General features: G+C 35.5%; 2 protein-coding genes across 4 annotated transcripts in view; one reads left to right on the top strand and one right to left on the bottom strand.

The window, feature by feature from the left end:
* The window catches only part of LOC113231318 (inositol-3-phosphate synthase), a 33,803-nt gene extending 14,595 nt beyond the window's left edge, over positions 1-19,208 (bottom strand). Inside the window, exons 1-4 of the mRNA XM_026465592.1 lie at positions 19,065-19,208; positions 17,335-17,507; positions 15,935-16,047; positions 11,225-11,382 (exon numbers count right to left, since the gene is read on the bottom strand). Of these exons, the coding sequence (XP_026321377.1) occupies positions 11,225-11,382; positions 15,935-16,047; positions 17,335-17,507; positions 19,065-19,184 (564 nt within the window). The 5' untranslated portion in view covers positions 19,185-19,208. The remainder of the gene's footprint in view (positions 1-11,224; positions 11,383-15,934; positions 16,048-17,334; positions 17,508-19,064) is intronic.
* A 1,479-nt stretch (positions 19,209-20,687) lies between these two features.
* The window catches only part of LOC113231218 (zinc finger and BTB domain-containing protein 17-like), a 44,520-nt gene continuing 37,626 nt past the window's right edge, over positions 20,688-27,581 (top strand). For 2 of the 3 annotated variants that reach the window (XM_026465425.1, XM_026465426.1), the window contains exons 1-3: positions 20,688-20,807; positions 21,094-21,287; positions 21,722-22,064. In XM_026465425.1, coding sequence (XP_026321210.1) covers positions 20,769-20,807; positions 21,094-21,287; positions 21,722-22,064 — 576 coding nt within the window. In that variant the 5' untranslated portion in view covers positions 20,688-20,768. The remainder of the gene's footprint in view (positions 20,808-21,093; positions 21,288-21,721; positions 22,065-27,581) is intronic. The other variant, XM_026465427.1, reaches the window with a different exon arrangement.

The raw sequence follows: 27,581 nt of genomic DNA, 5'->3' as shown, positions 1-27,581 counted from the left end.
AGATCTGAGGGGCTCTGCCACTGCATCCGTCACCCAGAGACACAAGTTGACCACCTCCATGCGCCTGTAGTTTCACCAGCACCCTCCAAAACGGAACACAATGATGCTCATATTACTGCTTGGCGGCAGAAATAGGTAAGAAGACGCCCGGGTTTTCACCTGGCGCTTTGTTAATGCCTTTGTTTAAATTGGGTTAAAACCCATTAATGCCCGAAATTGAGGTCGAAAAACTATTAACTAAATACTTGTTGTAAATCGAGTTTTGTTCAAATTTAATGTTATTATTATAAAATATTTTTTGCTTTGTGATCTAGACTATTAGATTTGCCTTTCTATTGAATCGATTCGCGCGAAATAAATCGATACAAAAAGTCGTTAAATCATAAAGACATTTCAATCGATTTTCATAAAAATCGAATCGTAATTGCATCTTTAGTAGTGAGAATCCACAGGACTGCTTCTTTTTCGCATAAAAAAGATTTTTTACGTATATAAATAATATTACCCTGCCCTCAATACTACTCCTGTCCCGAATTTCATGTAAGGGAGAAGGGGGTAGTCTCCCCTTGTTTCAGTAGAAAACCAGCCCTGCGACTGTCCCGAACTTATTATTATTTTTTATAGAAATTTATTATTATTTATATAAAATTTGAAATAAGTACGGAATTATACCAAAGTACGTAGTTGCCGTTTCCGCACACGATTTTGGGCAGAAAAGTGTTAAAACTCGGCACTATATAAAGCTGGCTAAAACCCCAGCGGGTTGATTAGGTTTTAACCCACTGCCCCTCTGGTGGCAGAACTTCCCGCAGTGTACACAGTGCAACAAATCATCAAGGTTGTCAAATATGGGCCTAACTTAACACCAGTGGCTATAAATACGGTTTGAAATCTTCCAATTCGTGCTTGACGTTTCTACTTCATATGACGATCAGTTTTCAGTTATCCTGTTCATCATCATCATTTCAACCGAAAAATGTCAGGCCTCCCCCAAAGACCACACGTCCAATGGATTCCCACAACCTTCACCAGGTCGTCGATCCACCTTGTGGGTGGTCTGACCACGCTGCGTTATCCCTGTCACACGTGCCAAATTGTAGTCAAACATTCAACGAAACAATAGGAAAAATAACTGTGTCAGAATATATTGAACACTATGCATTCGTTACCAAAGCAATACGATCATGTCGGCCGTGTATGCCATCGCGTTAATGTTTACAAATTTGACACCTAAATGGTATAGAGGTTCTTTCCACTGATTGTTATAAGTTTATAAACACGGATAAAACAAGGACCGTGTTGCAGATAAGGTTGCATTTTGCACTAACTGTTGTTATCGATCTTACACGTGTCGTACGATTGATCGGTGGCTTTTGTTTGTATAGGTGGAGAAATTGTTTACGTAGAGTTACAAGCTCGTGCAAGAGCTATGCAAGTACAGTAGTACGAAGTAGGCGCATGCGCAAAACAATACACGCCGAGCGTTCAATACGGGCCAGAGCAATCCGGCGGACGGGAAGGCAGAGTATATTAAATTTATCAATGCATACTTACTTTTTTTTATAATACCAAGTGACGAGACGAAATTGTCGTTCGTGCACCTGGTAGTATGCGACATGCCGATCCGTAGCGGTTGCAATAGTTGCAATTTAAAATCTTAGGGGCACTGCCACTGTGCCCGTCACCCAGAGACATAAGTTGACAAGTTCCATGTGCCTGTATTATTATTATTATTACTAAGGTGGCTTCATTCAGGGACTATGCATCCCCTCATCACTGCGACCATTGACTGATCTATTGTGATCACCACTAATTACAGTGCAGAGCCAAGGCCGACAGCATTGAAAAACTGAAGGACTTTCCTGGCTCCGACCGATTTAATGTTCTCTTGTTGTGGCATGTGCCTTCCCAGTACGGAACTTCGTACGCCCATTAGCATTGGGTGAGTAGATGAACAGAAGTTTCATCCTTCGTGTGGCAGAGTCTACATTCTCTATTTTCTCTCTGTCCAATATTTGACATGTGCTTGTTTAAGCCACAATGCCCTGTTAAGGCTCTAGTGAGCATTCTTATGCCATTCCTTTCCAATGACAGAGCTTTTGCAGAGATTTTGAGCAGAGATATCAGGACTTTTGAATGCTCAAGACCCTTGTTCTGTAGCCACACTTCTCGAAAGAGGTGTGTGCTCTCATTTAGCAGAGTGAGCTTTGCCAGACTGTATGCTTTTTTGCCCATGCCCATGTGCCTGTACCTTCACCAACACCCGGCAGAAATAGGTAAAGTGACAGTACTTCTTGGACGAACTTTTTCACAAGGAGCTCTACTGCTACTAAAACGTATGCTATTACAATTAATATAAGGTATACATTTCAATGCTCAAAGGTCGACCGCGGAGTATAATGGAATCCCCCTGTTATGCGTCGAGTGAACGTTGCGATACGCTAGTGGATGCTGGCAGTATTGGAAGGGACGTTTCTCAACAGTGTGCGCTGGCGGGCATAATGCTCTCCCCCGCACTGCTCTGGTTTACGCTGGTCCTCATACATGTTATTTTCATAGGCATCTTTAACTCTTAATTGGTCGCGTGGGGTGTTTCACAATCCATCGCAAGTTTCTAGGCTCATAATTTTTTAAAATTCGAACTTAGGGCGCCTATCTTCAGGCTAGCTTCGTAAACGCGATTGTAGTTGACAATTCATTATAGTAATCTGCGCTTCTTGTGTGTAGTTGTACTTGGAGAGCGGTGTTTGGGATGTATAACACCTCACGCGACCGATTGTGTAGGCGAAATTCAGTAAGATAAGTAAATATAATTTTTATTATTTACATTTACTAACACTACTACATTAACATTATTACTAACATTAACTGCTTCCGTGGCCGAACGATTACCATACCGGACTGCCACGCAGAGGTCCCAGGTTCGATTCCCGGGCCGGGCGAAATATTTGTATGACCTACATTTATTTCTCTCGTGAGTTTGGGTGTAATTTGTGGTTGTCTATGTGTGTGTCCATGGCACCCGCGACACAGGGTTTCCCTAGTGCGGGGCTATGTTGAGTGTGTGCGTTATTATTATTATTATTTAAACAAAATAGGTAGACAAACAATACGTTGCAGTGAGTGTCAATTTATAAAACGAATAAATTGGCATAAAAGATCATGCTGTGAGGTGGTGCTTTTTTATATATTTGTCTTAAGGTAGCTGTAAAATGCCACGTACATTGACTGATTTAGAGATTGCACAGCAACTGAAAGACGAAGAAGTAGAAGTTATTGATAGTGCTTCTGAAGGTGAACAACATCATGAAGTCATCTTAGTCATCATAACTGTGCTTCAGAACAAAGCGAAAGCGAAACGAAGGCATTCGCACACGTTCTAGACTACTACAAAAACAACACAAGAGGCTTGAAAGCGGAGATACTGAATCAGCATCTGGAGCATTCTGATCGCCTTCATATAAACGATGCCATTGTCCTAGATTAAGGATCCACTATTATTTCTACAACAAATTACACAATAAAACTGTTCATAACAGCATTTTACAAAACATTAACAAAATTTTTACTACTCTAGCTCCGATTCACAGTACCTATAAAGGTATAATTTCAACGGTAAACGTATAGCAATAAGCAATAAAATGTTGTGTTGACATAATTAAAATAAATGCTTATTATACAAGTTGTAACCACGTGGTACGGAGTGTGACTTTTGCGTACAAGTTGTGCTTCTTGGACACCGCGTTAATGACGTCAATAGCGTCAGCTATTATGCGATAAAGTCATATGTACCATGAAAATATCCTAACAACACCCACAAGTTTGATTTGACTTCCTTGTGAAAAAGTTCGTTCATGGAAGTACTGTCACTTTACTTATTTCTGCCGCCAAGCAGTAATGTTATCATTACTGCGTTCCATTTTGGAAGGGTAAGAGAAATTACAGGCACAAGGGACTTGTCAACTTATGTCTCAGGGTGTAGGGCGCAGTGGGAGTGCCCCTAAGATCTTTGCGATTTACAGCTCTGAGAGGCACCACAACTGTTATAGATTGACGTGTCGCTTATCACCAGGCGCACAACTTGTTCGTCCCGAGACTTGGTATTATAAAACAAATTTTAAAAAAAGATAAGAAAAGAACGAACTATATCACAATGCACAACGCAAAATATTCAATCACGTTAATGATTTTTTTCCATCAAAGAATGATGAGTCAAAATGGACTAAATCGACAAAATTGATATACACCTTAAAAATAAAGGTTACTATTATTATTAATACATAATATAAATACTATCTCATTAGGTATCAAAGTTGCCGGAGAGTCGATTTACAGGTGATTAAAACAAGTACCTAATATCGAATCCTTAATTTAAGAACCTGTGCTCATTGTCGTTTCCGTGATGATACTTCGATTTGGGAGGACATGAGCCATTCGTCGCCCCCGCATATCATTTATTAAAAGTGCTCATAGATGAATAAATGTTGATAGAATATATACCTTTAAAAAAATAGAATATCGTCTGCTTAAAGGTAAATCCACATTAATGACATTTTCCGCAAAAAAATTCCAAATTATGTACCATTTGGATGAAATTCGCCATCTTTCTGCAAATAAAATTCTTATTAAGTTTATGGTTTTTTTATTATTGAGCTTCACGTGCAGAAAGATAGTGATTTTCTTACCATAGGTATAAATTAAGGACTTTTTGTGGAAAATGTCACTATGTAGTTTTACCTTCAAACAGACGATATGTACCTCAGAAATATATATAATATCGTTAAAAAAGAAAATATCCATAATATTAACCTTAGAATAAAGTCAAAGTCATGGTACCACGATTTCGTTCAACTGGGGTGAACGATTGTTTTTATGGGGAACTGCATACGTTTGTACAATAAGATTCCGGAGCATATATTAAGATTACCATTTCCTAAGTTTAAAACTTGCATTAAAAGTATTTTAATTGAAAAGTCATATTATAAAATTGTAGACTACGTGTTAGATAAAGATGTATGCAAAGACAACATGAGTCTAGATTCCACGCAAATACGATTCAAAATGTTATAGAATACATTTAAGTTTATTTGAAAAGAGCAATCCCTAGAGTTTCTTGCTCGTTCTTCTCAGAAAGGTCAGCGTAGTGAACGAGCAGTAGCTTAAAAAATGACGTGTTCAAGTGTAAAAAATTTACCTATGGAATGAAATGATTGTCTGAGTTTGACTTACAATAAAACGATTGTAAAGTTTTTTGGTTTTATTAAGAAAAACAAGCAAATCTGGGGCATATTGATAATATTATTATTGAAAATATAATCACTATATCGAGTCGTAAACACTAGCCCTAATTACACCACAAAAGTTTCATAGAAATTTGTCTGTGTACATTGCTCTCCTGATAAAACTAGCGCTCATCTGGCGCACACAGTGTTAACCGACACCGAGATCGTTAAACGATCTTTGAGTTTATTTATTTATAAGAGTACGCAGTTTTTTTATATATTATCAAATGACGGGGTGAACAAGTCGTGCGACTGAAGGTAAGCAATACGCCTAACAGTCCATAACAGTTGCAGTGCCACTCAGAGCTTTAAATTGCAAAGATCTGTGGGCGCTGCCACTGCGCCCGTCATCCTGAGACAATGTTGACAACTCTCATGTATCTGTAATTGCACCAGCACCCTTCAAAACCGGAACACAGTAATGCTGACAATATTGCTTGGCGGTAGAAATAGGTACTTCCCTGGACGAACTCAGAACTTCTACTGCTACTAGAAATTTAACTAACCCAGCAAAATATTCAATATGACAATGTTGCTATATTAAATATAAAAATAACTATAGTCTACTGAGGAAATCTGCCTCTCCCATTTCAAAATACAAAATTTATCTTTTAAGCCACGTCAGAGGCAACAATCTACAATGATAATAATAGAACCTGAGTCCCTGACCCCGGGCGACTGTGCCAATGACGGGGAATACCGCCTCTCCCATTTAAAAATTCAAAATTTGTCTTTTAGGCCATTGGTGAGGCGAGAGTGTAAAATAAATAATAAATAAAATGTTACAGACAACCACACAGCATGCCTGGTCTCAAACTAGATAATTCTCTATGAGTATACTATTCACTATGAGTACCAGAGTCCACTGTGGGGAATTGCCGGACTGGAACTAATTTAGAAAAGTTCGTTTCCCAAATTGGTACTACCGCGAATCGAACCCGGGAGCTCCGCACCAGCGTCCACCGTGCAAACCGTTGGGACACCGAGGTCGTCAGAATGTATACTCAAAATAATAATATTTAATAACTAGCAGGTGCCCTTCAGCTACGTAGATATAAGTACATCGAGTAGCCTACAGTACTATAATAATTTTCAGTCTTATTATTATTATCACTCCAATACATTGACTTACAATTATATGGACGTCGGGTCCGCGCTAAAAAGTGTCCGAACTTATAGGGCGTTAAAATCGTATACAGAGCGTCATTCACGCTTTAGTCTTCGTTTGTTTGACTGACAGCGAAGCAAGCAAAATTAGACAGTACTGGGATGACATTACAATTTAAAAGCTTTTTCATATTCTTTTACATGTCACTACGTTTAAATAGGTTGACTTGAGACATTTTTTTCGTGGTTTTTGTATTAGACCCGTCGTCCATTTATTTGTAAGTCAATGCTCCAATATGAAATTTATTATGTGACAAAAAGTTGTCACGCGGGTCTTGCGTAATAATGATAAAAACGCTCAGTCCACATGAGTTTATTGTAGAAGGAATAAATAACAAAGTAGGGAAAAAGTGAAGAAAGAAATAGGCTTTAACAAAACAATGGTATAAAAACAGGTTCAGTAATATAAAAACACTCCCTACAAATTGACATAAACGTAAGTGAAATCACATATGAAATATATTGCTGCTTTATAAGCAGTTAGGTTTACATGATTGAAGGACACGTCTTGTCTCCTCGAGAATATTGACGGGAGTGACTACGGAACGAAGCAAAGTAAGAATGACGAAGAAAAAGAATTAAAGAACGATTCAAAATTTCAAAAGTAAGTGGCCAGGTACCAGAGATAAGGGTAATAAAGGGTAGGATGACTATGAAAGAGGTCGCATCGTCACAAAGTAGCCTATGTCCTTCTCCTAAGTCCCACCTATCTCTACACCTAAATTCATCGAATTTGGTTGACCGGTTTCGGCGTGAAAACGAAACAGACAAGAGTTACTTTCGCATTTATTACTTTGGATAATGATATTCAGCATAATGTATAATGTACACATAATATAAAGCTAACTAGTTCCATAATAAAAGACCAAAACGTGTTATAGCAGCTACAGGTTGCGACCAACTGTCTGCGAATACACATATGCCAGCAACCTAGTCGAGTGCAAGGAACTCTTTCAACAATCTCCTTGGTTAGACAATTAGGCCCCTGATTCTATCACGTGATATTTGAAGTTAGTTTATTGCGAAAAGTTCCTAATTACAAGCGGGGAAGAGTCCTTATAATAACATAACACAAACTTGTCTAAGAATTTTATTCTCCAATAATAATAATAACGCACACATGCAACATAGCCCCGCACTAGGGAAAACCCTGCGTCGCACACAGACATAAACAACCACAAATTACACTCAAACTCACAAGAGAAATCAATGTAGGCCATACAAATATTTCTCCCGGCCCGGGAATCGAACCCGGGACTTCAGCGTAGCAGTCCGGAATGATAATCGTTCGGCCACTGAGGCAGTTAAATATATGCTCGACCAAATAAAATAACAATGTCAAGTATGAAGTTTCATTCGCATAACGCGTCTTTTAATTTTGGACGCAGAACGAGAATAGACCCCCTGACCTGTGATTTCGTTCATCTGATAATTATAGTATATTCCCTAGTTTGCGATCCAGGATAGTCACTGTTATTGTACACTATTATTATTCTTTCATTCATTGCCGCATTCGTAGCGTACCGTTGAAATATATATTTTTCGCCGAAACTTGTACATACATCTATATATATATAGCATCTATGTAGGAGTACTCCATAGAAGAACGCCAAGGTCATTAATAAAAGCATTCTGTTGCTAAGTAAATTGTAAATATTGTAAACGCTGAATTGGCACACTCGCGGAAAAAGAAATTGCAATGTTAATGCTATATTGTTGTTACATATTCGTTCTTATCGTTCAATGTTACTGGGCGTAAAATTGTTAGAATAGATTCTAGTAATAGATTACTGACCACTAAAAAATAAAACAGACGCCAATCGAATTCTGCATTCACTGTGCCTTTTAATGCAATCAGTGTGCATAGGGTCAGACCGAAACAAGTTATATTATAACCTTAAACAAAATCTTTATTACACTTATTTTCTTTAAGAGATATATATAATATATATAAGAATTCTTATAGTGTCTTTTTTGAAGACGGAGTAAAATGACATTTGAAGGATTGCTAGTTTACACATCATTTTAAATAGTTATGTAGTTATTGTCGATAGTTTTATCGACAGATTGTGAAAGAAGATAAAATTTTGCCAAAAATTACTGAATTGTGAATGATACGATGTTCTAATGATTACTAATTGCGTTATTGCATTCTTTATTCTTATTTTAACAGTTGACCTACTAGTATCAAGATTAATATTATTCAAATTTTAACAAGAATAGCCGAATTTGATTATCTATATTGAATTAAAATGAAAAACTTTAAAACGTGTCTCCTCTTTGTATTTTTCACAAACGTAGTTCTAAATACAGCGTATGAAAATAAATACAAAAATTGACAATTCAAATGAACTTGTGCTCAGTAATTGTATGAATAATGGGTCGAAGATGATTCGGCTATTTATTCCATAAGCATGACCAATATTCAGTCGATAGTCGTTAGAATATTTATCGACTGCAATCACTAGTTGCTCGCAAACCGGCAACACTTTTGCGCGATGAACTGTCATTTTACTCCGTCTTCAAAAAAGACAAACATGCAAGACTTGTAATACATTGGCGGAATTATGAAAGGCACAGAACAAGCCACTAATAAATAAAGAATAAGAAGAAGAAGAAGACTTTAATATAATTTGGTAATGGTTTCCACAGTATGTAAATTTATTTGGTAAACACTCGTGTACTTACCACGCTCTCTGACACTAAGGGTCGTATTCCAGAACTCTACTCAATACTCAACTCAGGACTTGAGTATTGCAGTGAGCACTGAAAATCATACTCAAGTCCTTGCCATTAGGTTCGTATTTCCAGTGCTTGAAATAATACTCAAGTCTGCTCAAATCCTGACTTGAACATTGAGTAGAGTTCTGGAATACGACTCTGAGTGTAACAGTAAAAGCAATATCTTTAAGTACAATTTGCAACAGCAATTTTTGTATGTGAAGTAAATTACACGGTCAAAGTCAAAGAACCATTTATTCCATAAGTAAAATAAATTTACACTTGAAAACGTCACATTTAAGCTACTGCTTGTTCACTACGCTGACTTCCCTGAGAAGAACGAGGAAGAAACTTTAGGGATTGCTCTTTTCAAATAAACTTAAATGCTATGGAATACACTTTGAATTAAATTTGTGTGGATTCTGGAGCCGTGTCGTCTAACACGTAGTCTTCAATTTTGTAATATGACTTTTCAATCAAAATATTTTTAATGTAGTTTTTAAAGAGTTGTTTACCTTGATTAAACGAAATCGTGGTACTATGAGTTTCGACTTAACTCTAAGGTTAATATTACGGATATCTTCTTTCTTATTGAAATTATGTATATTTTTACGGCCATATAAAATATTTGAGTAAATGTACTGTGATGCCACAGTCATGATATCAGTCTCCTTAAACTTGTCTCTGAGAGAAACCCGAGAGTCTAGACGGTACACAGAACGGGGTGAACGAAAGGAGTCTCCCCGCACGACCTAGTTATTCCTTTCTTGTATGTCCGGCGTATGCCGATATCCTGACCAACCAACGACGAGCACCTTACGCCGATTGGCAAACCACCATGTCAAGCATGATATGTGTATGCCATCGACACGATATGAAGAAAAATGCGAAGTAATTTGAAACAAGCGCCACATTTCCGAATTTAATAAAACTAATTCCGTTTACTTACAAGACAACGTGAATTATAACGTTTTGACGTTGTGACGCTAAAAGTCGAACCTCATCTCGAATTCAAATTTTTCCGTACTAATTCGGTTAATTTTGCTTGGGTCGAGCAACAGGGATATTAGCTTAATTTGAGAATTTATTTTTCTACAAACAAAATTAAACCCGTTTGAAAAATATATATCGTACATAATCACGTATAAAACATATTTTATTTTATTTACCTCGACGTTTCAGACATATTGCAACGTCCATGGTCTCGAAGGGACTGAAGGGGCGGGTGTCAGCATCTTCTAGCCGTGCGAGTTTTCTAACTACCCGCACTTGATCTTCATTATTTATTTGTGCACTAGGGTTCTCACTACACCGACAAACAAAACACTCACGACATCCGGCGACTTGTCGGGCGATACTTGATGTCGTTTACACTTGCTGATAACTGGATCCCGTGACATGAAACCACTGGATTGAGCTTCATAATCCCAAGATCTTTTCTACAGAACGTCATCACTATAGTAGAATCGTACGTGAAGCTATTGAAATTAAAAAATACCGTAATTTCACCGAGAAGATGGTTTTAAACTTTCATCGACATTTGCAAAGTACATATTGAATACAGCAGATTTCTTGTAAAATTTCGAGGTAAGTTGTGCTATTATTATTTAGGTATTTCTATCGTGATTATTTTTAGGAGTCGTGTTTTCGCACCGTATAGTAATGAGTGTAGATCTTCAATTTTACAATATATTTTTTTCCAAAATGATTAATTCAACAGTTTCACTATAATGTTATTAAACACAAACCGTTTGAGGTAGTACAGATTCTTAAAGTTCAAGAAGACATTTCTGGGTCCAAAACCAACATCGTTTATCGAATGTAGATTTTTCGACGATTATAATAATTATTAGATTAATAGCAGTAGAGCTCCCTGTGAAAGAATTCGTCTAGGTAAGCACTGCCACCATAAGTAAGGGTGTTGGCGAAACTGCAGGCACTTGAGACTTGCAATGAAAACTCTGAGTGGCACTGCCATTTCCACGGGTAGGCGTGTCGCTTACCACCAGGTTATATGTATTATTCGAAAAAGATCTACCAAAACATAAGCTTACCTGATTTGCAGCAATGAAATCTGGATCGTAAATAGCGGGTCTGGGCTTCATGGTGGCCATTTCCTTCCGGAGCTTCTGCTGGAGATCGAAGTCTATCACCTTTGCTCGCACCATGGATTCTGCCAGGTTGAGAGGGCTTATGTCCCACCCGTCAATTTCTGTTAGAACAAAAGTTGATTACATATCTTTACACTATCACTGCACTCACAACTGCAAAATAGCAGTTAGGACGCCACGTTTGTAAAGGCGACCCGCCATAAGTAAAATTATTAGCATTATTTTTCCAGTCTCCTTTTCGAATAAGCAATAAATGTTAAAATACATGTCGATTTGTAGTCTAATTTGTTCTTTATATCATAATAAGCTCGAGTTGGCTGAAAACTGGTAAAAACAAACCTTTCAACAGTGACATACTTCAATATTTCATACCGAATGTCTGTAATATTATATACAATGTATATGTATAAATACCACATCCAAAGGTAGCCTTTTGTTGCGATGTTAGTTAGCATTGTTGCGATGTCTCCCAAATACTAAGTAGACAATAGGGTAAAGTATACAATAGTCTATATTAGTATACAATTTCTGATTACTTAGATGACAAAAATCCATGGTAGTAACCCGTTTAGCTCATGGAGGTAGTCTCGATCTCTGATCTTTGAAAGCAAAACAAAAAGTATACTGTAAATGTTGAACGCGTACAAATGTTATTTACAAAGAGCAACCCCTAGAGTTTCTTGCTCGTTCTTCTCAGGGGAATCTGCCTTACGAATGAGCGGTAGAGTTTAACCAATGTGACGATTTCAAGTGTAATAATCCTTACCTATGAAATAAAGATTATTTCGATTTTGATTTTTTTTTTGATAGTACGATATTTGACTAGTTTCAAAATAATAAATTATAAACATTATATTATATTCGTTGAAGAACAAAATGCTTAAAAGCACTCTGACAGGGGCTCAAAAGAAACAGCTATATTTGTTTGTGACGTCACAGTCGTAATAACGGCATACAAGCTGCACATTATTGATTGCTTGGCTAAAAATAGACAAAGCATCACTACTGACTTTACCCATCCATATTTCGGATGTTAGTTGAGTTAACGATAAACATTTTTTAGGTTCATTTCAGCTTTTCATAATTTGTACTTTATAACGTCAAATACCATATTACTAAGCTATTACCCAACCACTTTGCTCTTACTCTTGGTCACACATGACATTTAATATCAATACTCATGTTGACTATACATAATAAATTAGTTCTTATAAATTTTGTAACAATGTAATAGCCCAAATAATAAGCCTCGTTTATGGAGCCGCAGCGCGTTGCGAGGCATGCAGCACGCATAACAGATTCCGCGTTTATAAGAAGTTAATTGAATCAATAAGTCTTTAGAGTTAAAAATCCCATTTGTTATTTTTACTACTATTATATAGCGTCCAGGATGCTCGGCTTCGTATTAAGAAATAGTAAAATCTTTCGCAGTGTTCGAGCGAAAATACTTATTTACAACGGCTTAGTTAGAAGTATACTAGAATATGGAAGCGTGGTTTGGCGACCCCACTATGCTGTTAACTCTTTACATTTATAACGGGTGCAAAAGCGCTTTTTATGGCACTTGTCATTCTCTGTGGGTCTTGCAAAAAAATTTAAATCGTACAACAGGAGACTTGCGCATTTCAAAATAACGTCTCTCTCGAAGCGCAGAGAACTTTTAGATATGGTTTTCCTATATAAGATTGTTCGCTATAAGGTTGACTGTCCACAATTGCTTGGTAATTTAAATTTTAAGATTCCTGCCAGACTTCCGAGATCTCATGTAAGGCTTTTTCACCCGCCTCGTCGTAGAACGGTACTGGGTTGTAACTCCCCTGTAGCTCGCATGTCTAATCTATATAATGACTGCTCCAAACACGCCGATATATTTCTTGACTCGCGGCTAGGTTTTAGAAACAAAATTCTTACTTTTCTTGGTTCGACCAGATAATATGGTTAAGTATTTGTTGCGTTTTGTATTCTGCTTAAAAATATATATATCTTTTTAAGTTAGTTTCTTGGTCTTAAAATTGTTAAAACTGTTATTGTTATTTTTTGTTTCCTCTTCTTTTTCCTTTTAATTTATACACACATGTTTATTTTTGCTTGAGGTGCTCGCCTATAAATGGTTACGCAATTAGATTAGTTTGTGAAATGTATTACTTACTCTTGAATTATTGTAGTAACTGTTGGTGTGCCTAATAAATAAATAAATAAATAAACAAATGTCAATTTTGTTGTATCGCATGTAGATTTTTTTTAACATTACTTTAAAACTGATTTTCAACTCGAGCTGTAAATTATTTTACACTTGACAGAGAAGAAATATACTAGAATCTTATCCATCTTTTTTGCCAGTATGTCCCAAGGCTTCGTCCAGTTACTTATACTATTTCATTGTCTATGTGGTACTGGCAATGGGTCCATATGACGCGATTCTCAACGGCTTGCCTATGAAATATTTCTTCTACTTAACAGTAGCAGTAAAACTCCTTGTGAAAGAGTTCGTCTAGGGAACTGCCACCAAACCTATTCTGCCGCCAAACAGTAATGTAAGCATCATTGCGTAAAAAAGCAAGACTATAAATTCTTAATCCAGTTAGCAGTTCTCTTGTATAAATAATTATAACTTTTTATTAAAAAAAATATCTATATGGCAAGTTTTATAGTTGAAATCGGTTAGCGGAAAGTGGGTGTGGAGAAATTAAAATAAACCAGATTCATCCCCTGATTTGCTGCCCTTAGAATTGTAATATTTTCTTCAAATATTAAATGGGACTTCAGAACCTCCTCATTTTTTTAAACTCGGTTAAAAACTGAAAACACAAATGTTACTTTTTTGATCGAATAATTTTTATTTAGTAAGTATATTATTTGATTTTTAATACAAGCATCGAAGATAAAGAAAAATTTCACAAAAAATCTCAATAATACAAGTATATTAATCAATATCACAAGACCTAATGCTAAGGATAATATTGAGCAAGTAACCACTATAAAGGCGCATTTATTAGACACGAATTTAATCGCGCTTACCCCGCGCGGTCGCCACGCGGAGACCGCTTTGCCGCTGTGCAGCGACCGCGTGAATCTAACTGTCAGGCAAAATTTCAATTCCCAGCGTGAAGTCGGTAGAAATGGTCTGGATTAACGAGGATGGACGAATCGAGAATTGAAATATTTGTTGATGTAATATTGAACCGTATTCTTGCCTACAAGAATATTACACTCTGCAACGGAATCACGATTTCTCACGCGAGCTCGCGATTGCTATTAATATCAATCGCGAGATTGTGGGGGTGCGTATAATTTGAGATAAAAAAAGATGGCTTCATCTGATTCTTCTTCCATTAAGATATTTAATAAACATTTACGGGCTATTTTACTTCAGCCGCGTGTTTATAGCTAAATGAATAGAACAACACTGAATCTTCACTATCCACAACCACAGCGCGAGCTGTTAATGGCAATTTTTGGTGGAAATAGGCAAGATTTCAATTTTCGTCTCGTCTCGCTTCGCCGGTGGAAAACCACCTTCAGCGTGGTGCATTCAACATAACGGATATCAGGAAATAAAATTATTTGAGCAGTTGTACAAACAGCCGCGCAATTAATTTATTAAGTAATTTACTTTGGCTTGTTTTTTATTTAAAGTAATTATTTGCAATAGCAAATACAATAATTACATTAGTGTTTTCATCGTTTCAATTTTAGTTATATGATAGTCGCTGTGTATCGTTATAATATAACTTTTACCCACTACAAGGTCTAAGGGTCGTATTCTAGAACTCTACTCAATGCTCAAGTCAGGATTGCACTGGAAACACAAGCACTGGAAATACGACCCTAATGGCAGGGACTTGAGTATGATTTCGAGTGCTTTAAACCATACTCAAACCCTGACTTGAGCATTGAGTAGAGTTCTAGAATACGACTCTTAGAGCAGCGTAGGGATAGTACGTGAGTAATTCGTTTGATTGTGACGGTGTGACCTCCTTACACCGTCATCTCCCCTTTTTGTATCGTATCATTTTTTCTTTTGCTTGTATTTAAATTTCAAATGTGAATTGTTCCATCTTCCTTCACTTTCTCATTTTTGCTTCGTACCACGGTCACTCTCTGCTTGACCGCGATAGCGGACAGAACTACTAAATCAATTTGTCCAATTTTTTATTCTTTTCAAGTTTAATCATAATACAATCAATGTAAATCTTGCATCGGCCATAATGAGCGATTATACGCGATGGAATTTGAAACAGCTCCGACTGTTGTGGCGGTCGAGCAGGGAGTGACCATGGTACGAAACAAAATGAGAAAGCGAAGGAAGATGGAACAATTCAAATTTAAATACAAGTAAAAGAAAAAATGATAGGATACAAGCGGAGAGAGGCGATACAAAAAGGTGAGATGACAGTGTAAGGACACCGTCACATGATGGTACCGTCACGCGTCATACAATCCCGTAAATTTTATAGGGTTCGTTGCAACGTCGCAAGTGAACGAACAACGTTATCTTTAGTCATTTGAATTATTAAACTCACCCAATTAGTTAGTTATAATTATTAATACAAAGGTCGAAAACTAAGAAAAACTTTTTCAGAAAAAAAATAATTTAATAACATTGTAACAAAACATCGTGACATACAATAAAACTTAATATTACAAACTTACCCAAGTCATCTGGATGCACCATAGGCAGCAACTGTGACATCGGCACGTGTACTTCGTTGCCACGTTCGTCGAAACCAAGCCGCACCATCGACGCTTGTGTGATGGAGCCGTACCTGATCACATCAGTTTCGATTTACAAACACGTCGACAGAAACTTCAGAAACTGTTTGCAATTTATAACCATATTATTTGTACTCATACCAAAAAAAAAAAAAGAAAATATTGTACAGCCCGAAGTTAACTTGAGACTTCGCTCGGATCCAGTTCCGTGATTTCCTAATTCATATTCATAATTCATTTATTCATTGTGTCATGTGGATTAACAGAGGTGTTACATAATAGTATTCTAGCACATGAACCCTGTAAGGGCACTACAACGATAATAACTATCTAATTATTAATTTCGTATACAAGCTGTCATTAATTACTACAATTATATTAAATTTATCAAAACCAATATAAAAATTTAGATCACAATAATTAACATTGAGAAGAATAGTGTGATACACTTTTTTTATGATTCTGTTAATTAATTTATGGTCAAAATTGGAAATTAATGCTTGAAGAAAATAAATTATTAATACAAAAAATAATAATAATAATGGTCCAAGCATATTATGTTCGTAAATTATGATAATTTAAACGAGATAAAAATTAAAGTATGTCAAAACCATTTGCGGAATCGTACCGAGAACTGAGTATATTAAGTTCGAGATGTCGATTCGCGAAACCTATTTTTTTTTATAATATCAAATGTCGGGACAAACAAGTCGTGCGCCTGATGGTAAGCTACACGCCTGTCCATAACAGTTACAGTGCCACTCAGAGCTTTAAATCGCAAAGATCTGAGGGGCATTGCCACTGCGCCCGTCACCATTAAACATAAGTTAACGCATTTACTCAATGCACACACTCAATAACGCACACACTCAACATGGCCCCGCACTAGGGAAACCCTGTGTCGCGGGTGCCATGGACACACACATAGACAACCACAAATTACACCCAAACTCACGAGAGAAATAAATGTAGGCCATACAAATATTTCTCCCGACCCGGGAATCGAACCTGGGACCTCTGCGTGGCAGTTTGGCATGGTAACCGTTCGGCCACAGAGGCAGTTAAACACAACACACAGTTAACAAGTCCCATGTGTAATTTCACCAGCACCCCTACCCTTCAAATCCGGAACACAGTAATGCTGACATTACTACTTGGCGGCAGAAATAGGTAAGGTGGCAATACTACCCTGGAGGAACTCTTTCACAAGGGGCACTACTGCTACTAAAAACCATCGTCATCCTCCTGTCTTTATTTATTTCGAGTCGGACCTTCATCTTGCATTCATCTCTATCACCCATCACCTCGTCGTGCATTTATTAATTTTGGTAAACTCTTACCAGTTAGAATCTTGCTGTCCGTTTTTAGTATTCCACGAGAGCTGGTGTCTGTTGGCAAGAACAGCTGCTGTGAAAGTGGACCCGTTGTTTCCACCCCACCCCACCAGCATCACCCCCACTCTGCCTACTCTCCGTTGAGTTCGGATGCGTAACGATGTACGGTACGGTTTTGCCTGGTGTAAGAAAGAGAGCATATATAACGTTTACTTATTGTCGTAATATATCACGTAATCTACGTCGTAAAGGGAAAAACTGAACTATACAGGGGCGAGAACATTAGAGCGGAGTGACCCTGATTTTGAAACTGAAAGCGATTTTTAACCGACTTCAAAAAAGGAGGAGGTTCTCAATTCGAATAATATGTTTTTTAAATTTTTATTGAATTGATATTCAATTTATGTGAAATTACTCCACTAGTTTGTTATAATTATTAATACAAAGTTTCGGGTAAAGAATCGTGAAATACCAAATACAAAGACAAGCATATAGAAAAATTCGTGAGGTCCGCTGGTTCGTTCCGTGGCTTAGTTGGTATAGCGTCTGACTCGGTATGCTAGAAGACGTCGGTTCTAATCCGGCCGGATCGAAGGATTTTTTTCTGAGTGTTCGAACTTTGTATTAATCGACTATAGGTTCTTTTTTTGCATGTATGTTACGCGAACTCTGGCGGCATTTGTGATGATTTTGATGATTCTTTTTTTGTTGGAAAGAGGGTACTTCGGATGTGGTCCCATTTAAATTTGAAGAAATTATTAATATTCCACCTCTAAGGGTGGCAACTAAGTTTGACTTTTGAGGTGGGTTTTTTTTAGTACTCTGTACTGTTTTTTTTATTAACAATGTTGGGTGTCCTATGTGCATATTATCCTTTATAGGACTTTCAGTAGTAAACACACCTCTACGGCGCTGCGCAATCGTGTGTCTTGTGTCGGATACAAGCAACCGGCAATAAGCGAATAAATATACTATTTTCATACAATTAATATGAATCGAATGTCATGTTAAGGTCGACATGTTAAAGCTCGACATGTTAAAACTCGTCTATGGAGACGAGCGTGTTACGGCGAATGAAGCGATTGCAAAGTATGTTTAGACGCGTCTTGCGTGATATACGTAGCGCACATGGCGGGCACCAAAGATATGACAACTGTCGGACAGAATCGATGATCGACAAAAAAGGCAGTGTGCACTTGTGCTTATATTGCACCTAATTGAACAAAAATCGGTCGCATGCATAACTTTGCATCACAAATCATTACTCTATAATTTTTTTTTATAATACCAACTGACGAGACAAACAAGTCGTGCGCCAGGTGGTAAGCGACACGTCTGCCCCTAACAGTTGCAGTGCCACTCGGAGCTTTAAATTGCAAAGATCTGTAAACGTACAGTTCATCTAATCTACAAACACAATGTGGAAGTTCTAGGTTAAGAGAATATAAGTGTAGAAGATTCTTATCAGTTTTCGAAATTTTCAATACAAGCATAACAAATTATATTAACATGCATACAAGTATGCTTAAGCAATTCCGTATAATAAATTTAATTAAAACTACCTCTTAAAGTCGAAAAAATTTAATTAATCATATAACAGCTGAAGAACTGATTATCCTGTCGGCTCTTTCATGTGCATACAATTTAGTTCTTGGAAACGACCAGATCGATACCGGCAAAACAAAAACACCGTGACTTTTAAGGTTATTTGAGTGGCGGACAAAACTATTACTTACCAGTAAGTCGGTCCCGTTTTTAGTTACCAAAGTTTCTTCATACTCATAGTTGGAGAGAATAAAATCATCAGTATACTGTACATTCGGGCTAGATACCGTCAAAGTTGAGGGTTTATCCATTTTGGTTACTTTGGTCGTCTGCGAAACAGTTACGTGCGATAATAAATTTCTTTTCTGTGTGTAATTTGTTTCGTGGAAATGTAATTCAGGAGTGATAATACGAGTTCTTTCACCGTTGTAAAACAATTATTAGTGTGAAATAACTAGCGACACAACCTCATCTCGCAAAAAACACCGACGAACTGTCAGACGTCAACCACTCAATGAGGCAAGTGTCATGTTATTGCATGAAATGAATGCTTTGAATGACTAAGAAAAGTCAATATAATGAATGAAGGAAAATGAATGAAAGAATGAAATAATTTAAATCTTAAAATGGCAATACCAATACCGTAGCATTATAAACTGGACCGCAATAACGTTATAACAATATTTTTTTAAATCGTTATTGCTTTCGTTTCTGTCAAAGAAACTAAATTAATTAATTAATTAACACTTCTAATCATTTGGGTTTACCTTTTATTTTATTTTTTAGTGTCTTTGCGATAATCTCCTTTTTTATTTCTCAATAATTTGAAAATAATAATCGCATTGCAACATTGTGTAAATACACACGAAAAACCGGTTTGCGGCTTTTACCATAACACACAGTTGAACTTGCATAGATAGTCCTTCATTGTTTTCCTCGAAACAATCTAGGTTAGCATTGAAATAAATTTTAAAATCGAATTGTAATATATTTTAAAATATACGCATAGCGCGTCTATGTATGTATGGCAACATAGATGTATAGAGATACGTATTTTAAAATATTCATGCACCTCTGCTCATGCGCTCTTCCTCCTTTTCGATGTTTAATAAATATACACATAGGAACTAGAAAGTACATCTGTACACCACTACACCAGAACCCCCTACCTACAAAATAACAGGCACATCTACTCGAATAGTATGACTACACAACCTATACATACTAAGTTATGGAATCTGATAAAAAGAAGACTATTCCCTCCTCCTATTCTCTTTAATACTGATGTGTGAGTGAGGCATTTTGTGTATATGAATGTGAAAGAAAATAAATCGAGTACTTTTTATTACACTCACACATGTTTAAAGTTGACTGTATGTAAGTACGTACTGCATACAATATAATATTGGGGCCCGCACTGGGTTGAAAATTACACAAAATTGAATATGAAATAGTATAAATGTGTTAGTATTATTTAAACACTCACAAAATATGAATTCTGTACAGAAATCGTTAATTTTGAATATGAAATCAAAACCTTATTCGGCTCTTCCAATGTAACAAAAACAAATGAAAACTGAATCATTAATTAATTCAATTTATTGAATAAATGCTGTCATTTATTAACAACACATACACTGAAGAGTACGTTTCTTGGAATGTGCGCTTGCTATAATAGTACAATTTATAAAGTTGTATATTAATTACGGTATAATAAAGCATGCGGGGGGCGAGGGGGCGCGCCGCGCTCTCATATTCCGTATATTGATTGTGTGCGAGGGGGCCGCGGCAAGCACGGGGCAAGGAGGGGGCCACGGCGTGCCCCACTCTGTTTTTTACGACACTGCTTTCTGTGTAACATTATTTTATTTAATTTTGTGAAATGTTTCGGTGTTATGTGTGAAAAATCTGGAAGTCGGAAACAAGATTTCGAGGTAAGGACACCGTGAAGGGTTAATTTTTGTGAGAATTTCAGTATGTAGTGTGGGAATAATTTATAAATATAAATTTATAGTTCTAAATTCCGTGTCGGCGGCGCGTACCTATACTTATATTACTGTCATACCGCGTACGTATAGTGTTTTTTACGGGCATCGTTCTAAAAATAAGTTGTAATAATTATAATTTTATGTGGCGGTTGGTGTAGTCGGTTTTCTGTAGATTATTCATCGGTGGTGAAGTGTGTGATTAGTGCGTTGACCGGTGTTGGCGGCTGTGCAGATGCAGGGGCTGGTGAGCGACAAGACGTTCCACCTCAAGTGGAACAACCACCTGCAGAACCTGAGCCAGCTGTTCACGACCATCTACTCGTCGTCAGCACTAGCCGATGTGACGCTCTCCTGCCGCGACGGGACCCTCAAGGCGCACAAACTGGTGCTCTCAGCATGCAGTCCGTATTTCGAACAGATATTCAAGTGAGTTCCATTTATAAAAATAGTGGTGGCACTTCTCATACTTGCAAGGTGTTCAATTACACCTTATTTGTTTCACTAATTTAAATCTGTTTCATTAGTTCACCATGACATCATTATTTTTTCTAAGAAGCTATTTATAATTCTCTGAACTGTATTCAGCCAAGAACATATTATTTTTATTTATATTCATATCTTTGCAACCACAATTTTTTCATAGATAATTTTTTTTAATACCTACTTATTAAACATGTGACACAATGATTGACAAATATGTTACATAAAATGTACAAGCGGGGTTAAATTTAATTTTATCTGATGATAAGAGAAAAATTCTTGGCAAATAAATATATATGATAATTTTTTATGATAATAACAATATTTGTAAAATAAAACTTTAAATATATTTTTTAAGTTTTCATTCCATTTTTAAACAGAGACAACCCATGTCAGCATCCTGTGGTGATCTTGAAGGGGATTCCGTTTTCGGAGATCAACCTCCTTGTCGAATTCATGTACAAAGGTTCTGTAGATGTGCAAGAATTAGATCTCCAATCTCTAATGCATACAGCATCAGAACTTGAAATCCGAGGACTAGCATATGAGGCTCGGGATAATGCAGCACAGATGTTGAATGTCAATCTGGAGTTCCCGTCATACTCGCAATCTTCGGTTGCATCAGCTGCATCTACAGTGTCCGCTGCATCTGCTGCAGCTGTAGCAGCTACACAGGGGTACCCCCAAGCACGTACAAGCACGGATTTGGAAAGATTGAAACAAGTAAGTTGTTGTTTGTCTATTTAACCTGTTAATCTGAGACACTTAATACACCATCCAAAAGTGCATGTTGCTTTAAACATAAGTTCTTATCTAAGGATTGCCACAAATAAGATAGAATAAAGATTAGACTAAAAAAACTGGCAGGTTATTCCATTTATTTGGGATTTATCATTAGTGCCTAGTATAACAGTTGAGAAACTAATTACCTTTTGATGCCAATAAGTAAGAGTTCTTCAAATGCATATAAGTAATGAAAATGAAATATATAACTAAACAGCAGGATAGCACCTGCCTACTGGCGCCTATGGATTTGTATTTGATTGCACTATTATAATAAAAATCCCTGGAGTTTTGTTACTTTGATGGTTTTCCTTTATATTTGGTTTGAGATTTATCTGGCACCTATATAGTCTTTTTTTTTTTAAACCCGCCATTATTGTGATATAGGTATTTTATTACACTAAGTAGTAGTTCAACTAAATGCAACTAAAAAGTAGGTTGTTAATATAATACTACATATTGTTATATAAATGCACTATTCTTTTGTTCAGTAAAACATGAGAAATTGTGATCTGTGACTTACTAGTGGAGACTTACAACACATTACTAAAACTTTCTCATTGGTAGTAACTTAACAATAAGCATGTAAAATATTGAATGCTACCATTTTTACCATAAAAATTATAAGATTTTTCTACACTGTCTATACTTAATTACAGTATTTTTTTTTTTGGAATAGACAGATCATTAAAAGTAATTTAAAAGTTTAGAACTGTTGTTGTCTATTTCTTTTTAACATCATCAATCACTTGTGTGCACATCTATATTCCCTTTAAATAACCAGCCATTAGAACTGATTTCGACAAAAACTTAATTATTTTAAAGTGTTTTTTGTTATGAATGAAAGAAACTTTTAATGAATTAAATAAACCTGTTATTCAACTGCATTAAAAATACTTATCTCAGCATACAGCTATGTTTTGACTGTATAATAATAAAAATTACATTTAGCATTCCGTTCATACTGAAGAACATCATCATTTTCGCATATTGACCACAAACCAGTACTCTAAAACCTATTACCATAGATACATGGTTCACTATAATGAATAAGATCCACAAATGCCTTCAACTACCTACTGTTATTGAGCAAGTGACAAAAATAACTTAAAAGTAAGTCCCATAAAGCAAGAATAACTATGCGTAATAACAAACTGGCTGCATGGTGTGAACCACCACAGATGAAAGTATAGCTCATTGAACTAACATTACAAAGGTTATTTCAATATAGCACGGCAATATCTTAATAAGTTTTCTACATCAAGGCAACGCAATGACGGAAGAATATGCCTGACATGCCAAGTTACCTGTAGGTAAATGACTTATGTTCCCAACTAAGACAGATGGCATGTTAGCAAAAGCAATAGCAATACAAACAATGATGTGAAAAGTTAATTTATATTTTTTGTTTATTGTTAAGTTAATTTTATTATTTATTGTACTTTTTTTATAATAATAATAACACACTCAACATAACCCCGCACTATGGAAACCCTGTGTTGCGGGACACACACATAGACAACCACAAATTACACCCAAACTCACGCGAGAAATAAATGTAGGCCGTACAAATATTTCTCCTGGCCCGGGAATTGAACCTGGGACCTCTGCGTGGCAGTCCGGCATGGTAATCGTTCGGCCATGGAGGCAGACAAATATTGGACAAATTTTGCACGAAAATGCACATTCGATCCTTTATGAAATAACAAATTAATTCCATGCACATTGTTCTGTGTTTTGTATACAACTTTTTACATTAATTATACATACATATAAATTATGTATCACCGTAAATGCACTTGTGTTTTCATTAAAAAAAAACTAATTAAAAATATTTAAAAAAAACAATTGTGTGTATGACACAGCATGATGATGAAATCATCGTATTTATACGATGGAATTATATAATCAATCAGGAGGCATATAATTGGATTTCGGATTTAAAATATTATTATAATATTTATATAATATTTTAAATGCGAAAGACGTTTGTAACTTAAATTATGACTGAATTGATTTTAGACGAGATTTTGGCGTAAAAAAAACGAAATTTTGACGTTATCACCTCATTATAGTAGTTATATTATATTTGAAATGAAAATGTATTGGCTTTTGAAGACCTTAATTTCCATGCAGTTATTACAAAATGTGAAAAAAATTTCATTCATTTTGTTATAATTAAATATTATGTTTCTTGTTGTATTAACTATAGATCCGAACGTATTTTGATATTATTTTTTTTATTTGTTACTACGTGTAATTAAATTTGATCAAATGAAAACAAAATTTTAAAAATAAATGAAAATGATATTAAGATTTTATTTTAATCTAATATTTATATAGACGACTTTCGTGGAACAACGGTTAGTACTGTGAACGCTAAATGAGAAGGTTCCTGGTTCGATTCCGAATAGGATCAATTTCACAAATGATGATTAGTAAATTATTTCTGATTTTGGTGTTCTGGGTAGTGTCCATGGATATTTCTATATCTATGGTAGTGTCCCGTACTTTATTTCGCTGCTCTGCTAGTTTTCTGAATTTCCTGATATCATACCAGGTGCTTGATGTTGGCGCATCGCAAATTATTATTATTTTGAGTACCTTTTTAGATTCTCACCTGTCCCATTGCCTTGACTATACATTTTGTTTTTTTTATTGGATATACGATATCCCCCGGCAACGGCACATTGTTATGATATATTGTCATAATTATTTTAAATTAAAATCAATATCTAAAGCAAGAAAAAATGAGGCAACGTACGTTGTTAAAAAACAGTGTTGAGTAAATTTATATCTAGAATAAATGGTTCTGAAATGCGCCATAAAAATCATTGAATATTAGGATATACGCGACTCAAAAAATATCTGTACAAAGAGTTGACGTTATGTTTATTTAATGATAAATTTATCTGATTAACACTGCTTTAAATCTAATATTGGTCATACAAAGATAGAGGTATAACATAGATATGGGTAGTTCAAAGGTAAAAGGGATTAAGCGACACTTAGACATTGAATTGGTTTTACCTGGGCAATTAAGTTTTCAGTAGCAGTGCCCCTCAGACGTAAAGCTTTTGAGTGGCACTCCAAATGCTATGCGCGTGTCGCTTACCAGCAAGCGCCTTGCCCCGTCTCTTGATATAATAAAAATAATTAATATTTATGAATATTTAATTATTAATATTTAGTATTAAAAGGTTTAAATGAACCTCCATGGCATGTCATTGAGCATAGTGTTACCCACAAATTCGACTACCTAGATATAAATAATTTTTAATGTAAGTATCGCTCTTATCTTTCAATCGTTATGATTTAATTTTGGAGATAAATTATTCAGGAAATGGGTAATTATAGTCATCCTAGCCACGAGTTGACGGCCGAAAAGGGTGACCGGAAGTGGCGGGATGAGGTGGGCACAGTCACAAAGCACAGGCAATTTAGTTGAGTCTTACGCTTGGTAGTGCTGTTTGATGAATTGCTATGACTATTATACTAAGGTCAGAGAAAATCATTATAATATTATGAAAATTATACTGAAAGTAAGTATAATAATAAATGTCGTAATACATTATTCCACGAGATGTCTTCTTACTGTTTTTGCAGAATAAATTGTCTTTATAATATAGTGCATGAATACATTTTTTTGAACCAAAAGTACTTTAACATCCAATTTTTTAAAGCATGACATCATTATGTTGGTACATCTATTGAATTTGTGTTTTTTACCACAACGTTAAGTGTGACGCCTTACCTTTTTACACTGTTCATGTAATTAGATTTTTTTATGTACACAGTTGTGTATATATGTATAATATGTATATACATTGCAACTTACAATTATATAGATATTAATTTTATGTAATCAAGTACAAGTTTTTGGTATAAAATGTATAATTTTACTATAACATTTCTTTTAAGCGTTTTTTCAAGGCAAGCTATTATAAGTTATACTGAATTTATTATGCAAAACTGTACATATGTACATCACATTATATATTATATTGGATATTGTATGTATCGCAACATTAGTAATAAGCTGACGAAAATAAAAAAAATATATATTTTATTTTATAATGGAGGATAGGAATTAAAAAAACGTAAGAAATAAAATTAGCGTGTTTTTTCATATGAAATAGAATATAGTCATATTTGGCACTAATAAATATATATTTTTTATAATATCAAGTGATAGGACGAACAAGTCGTGCGTCTGGTGGTAAGCGACTCGCGTGTCCATAACAGTTGCAGTGCCACTTTAAATCATAAAGATTTGAGAACTGCCACTGCGCCCTTCACCTTGAGAGAGTGCCTCTAATCCCTTCAAACCCGTAACACAGTGCGTACGTTATTTAAAAAAAAACTTTTGTCAGTTTCCCAAAAACTGCTTTTTGAATTACGTCAGTTTATTACTGATGGTGCAATACGTATTATGTCGCATATATATAAAACTGTCAAAATTATATAATAAACATGCGTATAGGTAGATAAAATAAATTTTCCGTGTGACGTAGTGTCTATTCTTATACATGAACGCATACAATTTAAGTGCTGAAATAATAACAAATCTTACTCATTTCATTTAGCGATCGCAATAATAATGCATTGTATTTTACAATCTGCATTCCAATGTGGTTACAAGAATTAATAACATGATGATATTTAAAAAATAATATAACAATCGAGATCAAAATCAATAGAAAAAAATTAACAAGCTTATGTAGGAGGAAGGCGGGCTAAATAAAACAAAAGTTCTATTTCGATTTTTCTAGTGCTTTTTTCCTTTTGGTTGGTAGAACCGTCCTGTGTACACAACGCACCCACATCAAATAAAGATTAAAAATGGAATGAATACGTAAAACGTGAAGTCATGGCGATATTTCTATTATTTTTTACGGCCGCGTTTTGTTTTATAACATGACGGTGAATTAATTATTTGATGTATAATAAATGCAGAAGATATGGGTGCATAGGTACTAGTGTAATTGATAATAAAAAGGTGGTATTTTCGAAACTGATATTTTTACAACGTTTATTATTATAATATATTTGAGAACTAGAATGCCAATTAAAAATAGCATTTATAACGATCGAATAAAGATAGAGTATTATTATTTTACTACAATTGTTACAAACATTATTATTTTGCTTCTACATACATTATAATCAAATTTTATCGCGTTTAAATATTGTTTTTCACTTTAACCAAAAAAGATAAATATTGAATCGAGATAACAGCCATGGCTGTAAAAATAAAAAATTAAATTCAAAAAAATACAAGAACGATAAGTTCTGTATTTAAAATTTACACGATCGAAATTTCTGGAATGTTATGATTCATTAAATTTTGTTATTTACATTTTAATTTGGATTTACAGTTTCGAGGGAGACGTGTTTAGGTGAACATTCCCAAAATAGAATTTGTTTATTTATAACGTAAATATTCGGTTCTATGAG

The sequence above is a fragment of the Hyposmocoma kahamanoa genome, unplaced genomic scaffold (genome assembly GCF_003589595.1).
Source record: "Hyposmocoma kahamanoa isolate Upper Pololo Valley unplaced genomic scaffold, ASM358959v1 65, whole genome shotgun sequence".
In the NCBI taxonomy this organism is placed as follows: domain Eukaryota; kingdom Metazoa; phylum Arthropoda; class Insecta; order Lepidoptera; family Cosmopterigidae; genus Hyposmocoma; species Hyposmocoma kahamanoa.
This window is presented reverse-complemented; position numbering and strand designations above follow the sequence as displayed.